Genomic DNA, 13,178 nt, shown 5'->3' with positions numbered 1-13,178 from the left:
TCTGATAAGATGAAAAATTATGCCAAATATGATATGAATAAAGATCTTCTTTCCAACTCCACCCAGAAATACGGAAGGGTCTCAAGTGTTTCGTATGCAAACAACAACTCTTTCTTTTGCTCGATAAATTCTCGATTCATGCCAACATACTTGTATGGAAGCCCTGATTGGTTTGATAAGATTTCAAGCTATTCAACGCAATTCATATGGAACTCCCTTTGTTCATCTCATCTTAATAGGGCTTGTGATATAGCTCAGTTGGCAAGTCTGTTGTCTCCTGAGCCGATGTCCGCGAGTTCGAGCCCAAGAGTAAACATCGAACGCAGTTGTACCGGATAAGTTTTTCAATAACGATCCGCCAACTGCAACGTTGATACAGTCGCGAATGCCATAAAGATGGTAAAACGACTATAATCGAAACAAAAAAAAAATTCTCATCTTAACACTGTAATGCAGACAGGTTTGTTACACTCATGGAAACATATCTCGTTCCCAAATACTTTCCCATGTTTAAACCCTGTTAATAATTTTTTCGCCATATACTAAACTTGTAAACAGCATCTGGCGACTTTTTATACTGCAATTACTATATTTTTATTTGTTTAAGCAAAAAGTGCAAATAAAATTCATATGGATAAGCTGTAACGTATAGAATGATTTTTAAAAGTGTTAAAAATATGTTTAAATATTGTCATTCAACTAAATAAAAGCAATTTTCTCTCTATTGTGATGAGGGTCCTTTTTAATATTTCAACTAACTGACCTTAGCTTTTAATTAAGAATCAATTGCATGTAGTTTTCAAAACAATGAATGGATTGAGAAAAAAATCTGTTTATGCCTCGATGTTGGTATGAATATTTTCTAGAAATTTTCATGCAAAGATCTCAAAAAAACCTTAAAATGTAGATTTTTGCGACAAGAGGACTAACAGCTATCAAAGTTTCTTCTTTGTTAATTTCAATCTTCAATTCATTTCAATTCATTTATTTCAATTCATCCAGATAAAAATCCTTAAAACAAATCAATTTTCGTTTGTTGCATAACTAAATCATTTCCCAACAAATTCTTGTTGAACTTAAAATATGCAAACATGTTGACAAAAAGATATTTCTAAGTTAACATTTGTCCCAACTCCAAGTCCCCCCCAAGTGAAAACACAATGCTTTTTCTGGACTTATTCATAGATGCAAAATATAGTGTAAAGGCTTTCAAATGAATTTAATACGTGTTCCTGTTTGTTTTATCAAATTTTATTGATATATCTGCAGTTTTTTTGCAGTTAAAGTAAACGTTTTAAACTCCAGTTTTACTGAATGCTGTTTTAAGCAAAAGACCTTCATTTACAAAGACTCTTTTTATTTGAATATCCACTCCAGATTCAACACGCGGGATACGCCTTCCAGACCTTTCTCATATAATGCTGAATCATTTTGGAGAGGAAGTTCCTAAAAGGTAGATATTTCATGGCTAAAAGGCGCGTTTGAACTTGTTTCACAAATTGAAATGACAGGAGTTAATAGTAGTTTCACTTTCCGGTCATAATCAATTATATACAAAAAAGAACTGTTCCTACTGGCACATCAATCTAAAAAAAAAAGTCTCTTCTATGTAGCCAAAATACGTAAAACAACAAAACACTTTTCATGTTAAGTACGTACTTGAATTGTTTGTGAAAAAACAGAACAGTGTTTTTCGGTTAATGTTTTTAAAAAAAGTTGGGCTCATTTTGTCAAGTTTTTGGTATGGACCCAACAATTATAAAAGATGAAGAAATGTTGAACGTTTGAACTTGCTCTAGTGTACCTTCTCAACTCAAAATTCTTCCGGAAAATGCAAATCCTCACTTTTAACATATAATCTATTTTAAAGGACAGGCTCTTGTTCAGTTCATGTGTTTGTTCATTTTCATCGAATTTTGTTGTGGTTCTGAAAAATTAATACATATTATTATTTTGTCTGCTATCGATAGGAATCCAGGCGTATTGGATTAAACAATTGTTTGTTAATCTTCTCACATTCTTTTTTTCAAACGTCCGTAAAGATACCTTTATTAGTATTATATTGATATTTTTTATGCAAAAAATGCTAACACGGAATCAAAATAGTTTTATTTTTTAAATCGTTCAAATGGTTTAGATTTGTTCGGTAAAATATCAATATGGGTCACATCAAGGCGTCATTAATTACCATGTGCTGGGATTCATAACGAAAAATATCACATCTAGGCTTCATAGCCCCAGCACGTGCATTGACAGTATGCCTGGTTGAAAAAAAACGCGCCCTAATGTTCCCACTAACCAGTATGCTATGCCATGGTTACTATTCTCTCACGACGTTAGCTCGCGACGCCTCGACCATGGAGACGAAAAACAAACCGCCTGGCGTCCAAAGTAATGAAAATCTCGAAAAATGGATGCCATGACCAGGGTGTAGAAAACTGACCATCACTTATCAGGAAACCATGACTATGACGAAGTTAAAGCAGTCGTACTCAAACGAGGTTCCTTCAGATGAGTTACCAAGTAACATTCTAGCAATCTACCTTCCGTCGAATGAGGCGTCAATATAATCATAGTCACCTTTAGTACATCGTCGTCATTGTGACAGTGAGTGAAAATTTGTATTATTAAGCAGATTGAATAATAACGCCGTGCGGCCCCCCTAGGATTAATCCGACCACCTCAAAAATTGAAACATTCGATTTGACGCCAAAAAGTTCAACTCGATTATTAGCCGTGATGGAACCCAAATTTGGAAAAATTTAAACTTCAAACCGCAGAAACAGAACGGACTGGAAACAACGGAATGAAAATGGTCTGATTAACGTCTCCGTTTCTAAAATCAGTTCAGCATATACCTGACTCAGGGCATAATCGAACGAAACATCAACGATAATCGCAATCAAGAACAACACCGATAGAAGTACAATGTCCGACTTTGCGGTACTAGGAATCTTCTTTCACTTGTGCGAAGAATTTTCTTTCGAAACTTGATAGCCGCAAGCAACAAGAATCTATTTTTTTAGTCGATCGGTTGAAAATAAAAAAAAGGGATTCAGGAAGAGTGGAGTTTCTTTCTTTATTCTAAATGGAAGATTTTATTAATTTCAAAAGTAGGATGTTGAATTTTAGATTTCACTGTCGCAAGCATTAAGTTTTAGTTGGGTTCAACTTCTAAGACTTCATTTTTTTCCTCCGTACTGTATTTATGAAATATTAATCCATAAATAATGTTAATTTAATCGTCGCTGGAACATGATTATGATTTGGAAGTGAAATTTCGGGAAATGCTAAATAAGGATTTACTAAACAACTAAGAAAAAACATCATTATAAAACCAATTTTTATTAAGGAACTATACAAAAAAAGTCGTGAAGTTAATTAAATATATTGATCAAATGAAAAATAGTAGTAAGTGAGATATGGCTATGAAACAATATTGGTAAATTCTCTCGTATTACGTATGATCATCTCGAAAATGTCCTTATTCAATTTCAACAAAAGAATGTTGTCGAGAGATTCTGCCGTGAGGCCTGTTCTATGGTCCGAAAAAATAAGACTAAGAGCACTGAAAGCACGTTCCACGGCCACTTGATTGGATGGGGCGGACAGAACAATCGATGCCACCGAAAACAGATCTGGCAGCGTGTGTTTCTTGCCTGCCCGAAAAGCCATCACATCCGTATCGCTAGGTAGGCGACTCTCACACTCAAAACTATATAATTGAGCATCAAAAGAATTGAATAGTCTACCAGCAACAAATGACGGACCTCCTAGTTTTTGCGTAATGTAACTATCTATATTGGACTCCAGCCTAGGTTCAGTGGTGGAACCAACATTCAGAATGGAGCTAGAGTGCCCAGGAACATTTCGAAGAAGCTCCAACCGATTCCAAGTTTCCTTGATGAAAGTCTAAAAAATTATTCAAATGATTATAAAGTTTTTGAATTTTCAACGATACATTACTTTGATGGCTTCTTTTTCTGCAACCGTTTCAAAAAGATTTGATCCAGGATAGTTTAATCTTGGATCCAAAAATAAAGCTGCTTTCATTGCATTATTTTTTTATTTTTATGAAAGTTTAATGGCATTGCGGTGAACTTGATACTACGAAAATTCTTGATAGAAGAATTAAAGATTGAAATTAAATGACGGATAGACAAAGCAGATGCTTAATAGAAGAAAATTGAAAGATGTTGAAAATGAGCCAAGAGCATATTTTATGGAAAGCTTCAAAGGTGCGTTCTAGACCCTTTGTCCCACATCAATTGAATGGCTGAGAGAAGTAATAGCGAGAGGCGCAATTACGTTCACCCATACATCCAACCCGATGGATTGGTAAAGCACGTGCTTCCCAATCGGACAAAAAGTCTAGACCGCATGGCTCTGGTGAAGCTTCCCTTTTGCTGAACCAGTTCAAGCGATGTGTTATTGGTTGTTTCGGATTCCGTTTTTATCGGCAGCGCTACTTATTGTTTTCACGCAAGTACCGTAAACGTCCCTACTTTTGCCAACTATTTAATTTTTTTTGAACTGTATTTCGAAATATTTACCCCTTATTTAAATGCCAAAGCCAAATGATTTTATTCTTTTTAACGAATAGTCACCGTTGATTATTATTTTTATGAAAGTTTAATGGCATTGCGGTGAACTTGATACTACGAAAATTCTTGATAGAAGAATTAAAGATTGAAATTAAATGACGGATAGACAAAGCAGATGCTTAATAGAAGAAAATTGAAAGATGTTGAATGCCATTAAACTTTCATAAAAATAATAATCAACGGTGACTATTCGTTAAAAAGAATAAAATCATTTGGCTTTGGGGGGTTTAAATAAGGGGTAAATATTTCGAAATACAGTTCAAAAAAAATTAAATAGTTGGCAAAAGTAGGGACGTTTACGGTACTTGCGTGAAAACAATAAGTAGCGCTGCCGATAAAAACGGAATCCGAAACAACCAATAACACATCACTTGAACTGGTTCAGCAAAAGGGAAGCTTCACCAGAGCCATGCGGTCTAGACTTTTTGTCCGATTGGGAAGCACGTGCTTTACCAATCCATCGGGTTGGATGTATGGGTGAACGTAATTGCGCCTCTCGCTATTACTTCTCTCAGCCATTCAATTGATGTGGGACAAAGGGTCTAGAACGCACCTTTGAAGCTTTCCATAAAATATGCTCTTGGCTCATTTTCAACATCTTTCAATTTTCTTCTATTAAGGGGGGGGTAGGGTCTAACGGGTATAAAAAAACACCATTTTCACGATTTTTTTCTAGAGCTATCGTTCAAACAAATGTATTCAAATTTTTTGCATTATACAAAGCATTGTTGAAAGAACATTTAGTAATTTTTTCGTAGAAAAATATTGAAAAATGAGCCGGTGACGGAGCATTTTCGAGGATGCCTTTTAGAAAACAGGATTTGCGGTGGACACTGTATCTCAGCACAGAATCATCTGAAGTCAAAAAATCAGAGCAAAATATTTTTAATAGATGTTTTTCTGGACCCCAACGTTTTTATTTAACTTAAAAATATTTTTATGAAATTTTTGTGGCTGTTTGAAGTAAAAACTACGATTTTTCACTTAAAAATCAGCCATTTTTCACCTCTAAAATCTCCCCAAAATAAAAAAAATCAAAAAAGAAAAACGTTGGGGTCTGGTATTTTATGTGTAGAAAATATGTTCCAAATTTGAAAAGAATCGGATAAGTAGTTTTCAAATGACGATGTCCACGGACTTTAAAAATGTGCTTTCGAGAAAAACGCGTTTGAAATTTCTGCTCTTGCTTTCTTGCAGTATTAGATAGGAGGAGATAAAGGCCTATAACTTCTACAGTTTTGCTTCAATTGACTTGAAAATTTGACACAACATTCTTGAAATGTTTTACAATAAGAAAATAAAAAAATAAAAAAATCGGTTTTTTGAAAGTGTTAGACCCTACCCCCCCCTTAAGCATCTGCTTTGTCTATCCGTCATTTAATTTCAATCTTTAATTCTTCTATCAAGAATTTTCGTAGTATCAAGTTCACCGCAATGCCATTAAACTTTCATAAAAATAATAATCAACGGTGACTATTCGTTAAAAAGAATTGCATTATTTTGCATTAGCATTTTCAATCGTATTTCCATCGCAACGCTGAGCTGAACGCAGTATGGATTGTGTTTATGGCTCTCAACTTCCATCGAAGCCATTAACCATTTCAGGTAGAAATCGTTAAGCGAAACATCTTTTTTTTTTAAGGCATAATGTAAGCTCATACACTGGCTTGAAAGCTTCTAAAAACTTGTCAATAAAGCTCCAGTCCTCGGCAGGAAGTTCTGAAAAGTATCGAAAATTTTATATCTGAATTTTAAATGATCTAACATCAATTTACCTAGCTCGGGGTAGGTTTTGCCAAGGTCTTCATAAAAAGATTTCCGTTTTGAAATTGCATCCAACATCAGATATTTTCCACCCCATCTGGTTGGACACCATAGCGGGGCGCGAGTTGCATTTTTGATGTCAAAGAAAAAGGTGTATTTTGTCCTGAAGGTTATCTTAACCATTTCAGTAATTTTCTTCAGATGTTCGCTACTTTGTTTGATGACATCGTTTATGGCTAGTTGTAGGGTATGGACAGCACATCTGATTAAGGAAATTTCTGTTTGAAATTCCATAGATAACGATTCAATAATGGAATCAGCCGATTCCGATAAACCAGGGTCCTCTTCGTGGAAGTTTTGATTTCCGTTGTTCAGATCATGTTGCAGATTATTTATTGTAGCGATCATATTTGCACCGTTATCCACGGTCGCTGAATATACTTGATGTAGCTTGATGTCAAATATACCCAATATTTGAAGAATTTTTTCTTTAAGGCATCTCGCAGTTAAACTTTCTCGGACCTCAATCATGCCTACAAAAATGAATGATTTTGAAATCAGCCAAACATAAGGGACACGAGCCTCCCCCTTACCTCCTCCTTTATAAAACTTTGCACTTGCTCAGCAACGTTCTTCATATGAACTTTGATATTGCTTTTATTGATGGTCACTGACAAGGCATCTCCAATTGGGTCTAAAATCATCTTTAGCCCATCCCACTCAAAACACGCAAATGGTAGATTATGGGTAGTGATCATTTTTAAGCAACCTTCAATGTATTGTTGCTTATTGATGGCCACTGCAACTTTTGTGGGGGTTCTTGCACATTTGGAAACTTTTTCTGAATTTTTTAACCCAGCTGTTAGGGCTGCTTCCGGGTGCATGGTCTCCATGTGTCTTTTCATGTTCCAGGCATCCAACTTGTCCTCCGGCTGCGAATAGCAGCACAACCCGGTCGGCAGCAAGCGACACCAGAACCGCCCATTCTCCAAGCTGAGGAATGGTTCAATTTGAGCAGCAACAGTTTGTTTCTCCGATCTTCTTTTATTTGTTCTGATCAAACCGTTCATCTTCACAACCAGTAATTCAAAACTCGCAAACTTTTAGATTCGACGGTTTTTGACTAGATCAAACTTGCTTTGACGACCGCGGTTTGAAAAACAACGTTACTCACGCGAGGAGAAAACCATGACGACAGTCTAGGTTTTCCAGTCTTTTGAAGCTTGACTAGTAGCCAAATGAGACCTGAAACGTGATGGTGAAGGAAAATCAGCAATCATGTCAACTGTGATGCTTGAAAAATTTATGCTCTGGCCATGACTTTAATTTCATTCAAATAACTACACATTTAATTATTATGGACAATTGCTGAGACTTTCTGTTATTTTTATTCGATATAAACCGATTCGCATGGCTACAGAATATTCTAAAAATAATTTCATTCGAATCGTTTGGGTCATTTCGGAGGAGTAGTACTACAAACACCGTTACAAGAGAATTTTATATAATAGATGGTGTTGCAAAGAAAATGCTTCCATTTTTATATTTAACACGTTCGTCGCCACGTCACCCATATTCGGCAGACGGGTGTATTTCCTGGGGGGCCCCGTCACATCAAAAAGCATGTGACGCTCTCTTACTAGAGTTCACCGCTCAGCTTCGCCACACGTTTCAAATATGGGAGTTCTCCCTCTTTGCTTTCTCTCTCTGAAAATTTCTTTGGGCCCGTCTAGCAAAACTACCAAAATGAGCGTGGCGACGAACGTGTTAAGATGTGAAGAGGAAATTTTGTATGGGGACCCCCCTTCCATAAAACTAAGATTCTTGAAACTATTATACAAACCGACCCGAAACACCCTCGGATACCAAATTTCACTTCATTCCGACCGACCGATTATACGTGATGGTGTTACAAAGAAAACGCTTCCATGTTTATATATAAGATGTGGAAAAGAGATAATTTTGTATGGGGACCCCCCTTCCATAAAAAGTTAGACTCTTGAAACTATTATACAAACCATCTCTGACCCAAAAAACCCTCGAATACCAAATTTCACCTAATTCCGATCGACCGTTTATACGTGATGGTGTTACAAAGAAAACGCTCCCATTTTTATATATAAGATTTTTTGAATAGGTTTGCTGAATAGATTCATTTTTTTGTATATTATCGAATACTTACAGCGTTTTTTTTGCTGTCAGTTTTGAAAAACAAGTATGTGGCTTAGTAACAAAATTTAACAATTGAACAGTTTTATTAACTCCACCCGTGAGGTTGACTACAAAAAGACGGACAGACTTTACAAAAACAACCATGCTCAGTTTTGGAAAAAACTAGCCAACTTTTGAATGTTTGCAAATGCTTTGCACTTGTTGTGGTTAGATATTTCTAGCCATACATAGAACAATTATTGAAACATATAACAGATAAAAACATTTTTTTAGAAAACCATCAAGTTTGGTAAACATGCATAAATAAGAAATCACTTTATGATCAGCTTGAAAAAAAATGTTGGATTTTTTTAGGCCTTTTAAAGAAATCATTCAGAATTAATCACTATCAACCGACGTTTCTGGTACTGGCGCTTACAACAACTCTGGATATCGGTTAATAAAGAAAACCAATCTGCTGTCATGCTTAAGGAAATTCCTTAAAGAATGAGGTGCAAAATTTATCTTAATGCATGCCCGAAGCCAGCACGAAGTTATACGCGCGCATACTGTTTATGCTCAATTCAAGAATATTTTTAAGCAGCTGTAGAATTCTTATGCACGCGTAAAAATGGTAAATGCCAATGTTAAAATATTTTGACACATAAAAAAGATATATTTCATTTAATTGAGTTTAAAAAATTAGAGATCATTTTACTGATGATTTATTTTTTCCGCTTGGGGGGGGGGTGATCACCCCCCCCCCCCCCCCCCCCGTAGATCCGCGCATGGCCTCGAGTCACGAGTAGCGACGAACGGACGGCTAACCCGTGTGTCGTGACAGTAGAGGGAATGATGATTGCTGGTGTAGATCGTATAAACGAGTATAGCCGTGGAGCGCTTTGCGTAAGTATGGTCTCTCATCACGGGTATAGCTTTCGTTGCAGATCTGGATGGGAATTATGGCCAGAGGCCCTAGGTGGACTTTATGGTGCAGGGGTTCATAGTGTCATGAGTCACCAATTGTACCCATAGACCCAGAGTTTGCTGGGGGGACGTGGTGGCTCGTTGTGCCTTGAAATGCAATCCGTAAAAATGATTTACAACCTGGGTGATAGACTAATTAAAAAAGGCGGTGCCATGGAAGGTCGTCGGACCGAAAAGCCAAGTGGAGGTCGTCGGGCTGAAACCACTGGGAGGCGCAGGCCTCAGGAAAGGATTCGAGGCGAAGGAGAAAGTTGGAGCCTCAGCAAGGGAGGCGAGACCAGAAGTCAGATGGAAGGTCGTCGGATCGGGGATCATGAAAGGTCGTCGGACCAGGAGCCAGTTGGAGGTCGTCGGACCTGGAAGCCAGTTGGAGGTCGTCGACCCAGGAGTCATGGAAGATCAACGGGCTGGAGCCACAGGTAGATCGTCGAGCCGAAGCCAGAAGTAAGCTCGTCGAGCTGCAACAGGGGCGAGAGCATCGTGCAATAAAGGCGACGAATGAGGTCCGGTGCGTGCGTAAAAGTAGAACAGTCCCATCTTCAAGAGCGGCCGCCGGAGCCAGTAAATAGACTGCAGTGTGTATGATGAGGAGGAGTGTTGAGATTTGTCTCAACGTAGTAGTCGATTTGACGAATAACAACAAACACATTATTAACAAACCCCCTGGGACCAGGGGAGGGGGGGGGGGGGGCTAGTATAAATAGAACGAAAAGTTAGAAATAAAAGTATTACAAGTAGTACAGAATCCGTAAAAAGGATTTCCCACCTGGGTGATGAACTAATAAAAAAAAAAGATCAATGTGTACCACTTTACAAACGTCGTACATAATTATTCAATGAATTTTTTTTGCTTTATAAGTTTGCTCCTCTGTATAACTGCGCTCTATGGACCTCGTATATTATTTATTTTTTTGCCCCAACAGAGTTTTTAGAACCAGTTTCTCATTCCATGCGCTCTGTACAATGACTTTAGAACAAAAATAAATGTAAATTAATTGTTAGAAATATGAAAAAAATATCTGTTTCACCCTAACCCAGGCTGGCATTTAACAAGCCACATGTGATCGAATGATTGCCGGATTTATCCTGGTTTTTGAGTTGCAACTTTGGAAATTGCCTTGTTTTTTGGTAAAAATGTTCAGATTTGTCCGGCCGGGATACGTTAAGAATAAAATCTGGAAAACTTACTCTAACCAAGCTGTTATCTGTGGGAATTCGAGTTGTGCATTTTTGCATTGCCCACGATTTTCAACTGTGAATGCTCTTTCATTATAGTGGTCCGTCAACATTCATCTAAAATGCAGCGCGTGTACAATATTCATAAACGTATCTCTAGTACTGTTAAATATTTCAGCATGCACAACGATAAAGTCTACTTTTTTCTATGAACTGTAATGATGTTAATTATAAGAGATTTTATAAAGCTGAAAGTTTCCCATTGTCATTTCTCTGCCTATGAATGTTGTTTTTGTCGTATTAATTTTCCATATCAAGTTTTCAAAGCGTGTGACTTCCAACTCTGATTTGAATATGCAGCACTTTGACAGAGAACGATTTATTGTTTTGTTGATAAAGCATTAAATTTACATTGCAATATCATTTCCAGAAAACAATCAGTGTAGAGTAACACAACTTATTAAAACGGGGGAAGAGTTTGAGTTCGAGATTGAAAACCGTTTGCTCAACAACGGCGTGTCCAACTTTGGTCCAGCTAATTACTATCTTCGGTTTCCTATTTGTGGAGAATGTCAAACACAAAAGAGAACTGAATTATTTAATTTGCTTTCAAAACGATTGTTATCCACGGGCAGTTGTCCGGTCAGAACCTGTTTCAGTCGGTTTGGACACGTTATGAATCATCAAAGCCCAAATATAGATTCAAGCGTTTGTTTCCTGGAAATCCCATACCCCATCGACCTAGTGGCGTGCATCGTCAAATCGAATGTATAAAAAGATGAGTCCGATGAGAAGATCAAACAAATAACTATAAAAGTATACAATATAGATTTGACCTTCGCCCTCGCTACAGTCGTATTTATGCTGATAATAATAACGAAAGTGAGATGTCTTTTGTAAGTGATCGTATAATGGATGATCCTGTTTGGGAAATTTTAATAAGATGGGTTTAACCTTTTCATTGAGTTTACTTGAAAACGCTTCTCTTATATGACGATCAAGTCTTACCGTTACCATTAGCATTATTGAGCCGATGAGGATTACTGATATGACTAGTCCGGATGAGAGCCAAAGAGTCCATGGAATTCCTGGTCTCCTGGCCTCCAGGGCGGCCTTCTCAGGGTAGTTCTGCATTTGTTTGATCAATTCTGACGCCAGATGATAAGTTTAATAATTATGCCTTCTTTCAGCACTCCCACAAAAGCTTGGAATGATTGCGTTATTGGATTTTTATCATCCAATCGATGATATCACTTCACATCCCGAAAGAAATATACTCGTCAGTCGACGATTCACTTCTAATTATTGCTACTGTGCACTCAATTTTGACAGCATAAAAACTGCGCACTACAATACAGCAATCACACACACCATCACTCGATCTCCACCTGAGCCCACTTAGTGGACAATGCACAATAACAGCAGCAAGGTGCGATTTACACCAGCCGAGCCAGGCACGTACGCAGATAAACCCTCACGGATACTAATTTGCCGGTGTATTTATTCAACGCTCGCCGCAAACCGCATTAAAAAGCTTAGCCGTTGGTTGAATTTTACAGTCAGGGGGTAAAAGTGTTAACCATCTACCAAACCAAAACAACCAACCCCCTCGCAAGCCCTCCTTGTAAGCTCTCTAGATATTGTGGAAGCACACTTTCAATTCGATTTCACGCGACGAACTCGCCGGACACATCCGATCGAGTAGAACTAGTTGGACGGACTGAATCGACGGCGCTGCTAAATGCCGACTTGATAAAGTCAAGTCGATCAACGATCGTCTCAGTGAGAGTGTAAACAGTTCGATCGATCAAGCTTCGCTCTTTCTCCAGGATGCAGGGTTTTCGTCTGGAGAACCAGCTTCAAGCATCGCTTGCTCAACTTCCAAGTGATCCGTGAAGTTTGCAACTGATAACGGATACGTCTAATGATTAGATGTAAATTGAAAGCAAGACTCACTAAGTTTTTCAGTTAAAATGTTGTAACCACCAAGGAATCGAATTGATTAAAGAATTATGATTGATGCTATGATGGATTAACGTGATCGATTTTGAAATTTATTTAATTTGATATGATGGTTTCGGTAAATGTGGATTCGAAACTATTTTATTTCTCATAAGGCCACAAATCTTAATTTAATTTACATTGTACTTTCGGAATCAAAATGGCATTAAATTTAGTTTCAAGTTAAATGACGTTTTCCTTGCCATCAAAATGACAACGAGCTTGTTTTGGGTAGTATTCTATCCCTGGATTTCATACTTCCGATTTTGTCAAGCCTCTGGGACATTCGGTTATGGAACACAGCAAAATAAAACTGTAACCCAGGCCGATGTAATTTCAGTTGATGTAAGCAAACCAACGTATTATTTATGTTTTTCGATTAAGTAATACACATCTTTCGGCTTCGATGCATTTACATAAAAAAAAACAAAAAAGTATTAGGGGAAAGTTGGGTAAGACGGACACTGCGGGTAAAACGCCATGAGCTTTACATAA

General features: G+C 37.4%; 1 protein-coding gene across 1 annotated transcript in view; it reads right to left on the bottom strand.

Moving 5' to 3' along the window:
* The window catches only part of LOC129757390 (protein spaetzle), an 83,279-nt gene extending 70,887 nt beyond the window's left edge, over positions 1-12,392 (bottom strand). Inside the window, exon 1 of the mRNA XM_055754607.1 lies at positions 11,691-12,392. Within this exon, the coding sequence (XP_055610582.1) occupies positions 11,691-11,816 (126 nt within the window). The 5' untranslated portion in view covers positions 11,817-12,392. The remainder of the gene's footprint in view (positions 1-11,690) is intronic.
* Between the last annotated feature and the right edge of the window lie 786 nt (positions 12,393-13,178).

The sequence above is a fragment of the Uranotaenia lowii genome, chromosome 1 (assembly GCF_029784155.1).
Source record: "Uranotaenia lowii strain MFRU-FL chromosome 1, ASM2978415v1, whole genome shotgun sequence".
Taxonomy (NCBI): domain Eukaryota; kingdom Metazoa; phylum Arthropoda; class Insecta; order Diptera; family Culicidae; genus Uranotaenia; species Uranotaenia lowii.
The sequence above is the reverse complement of the archived record's forward strand: the minus strand, read 5'-3'. Positions and strand labels throughout refer to the sequence as shown.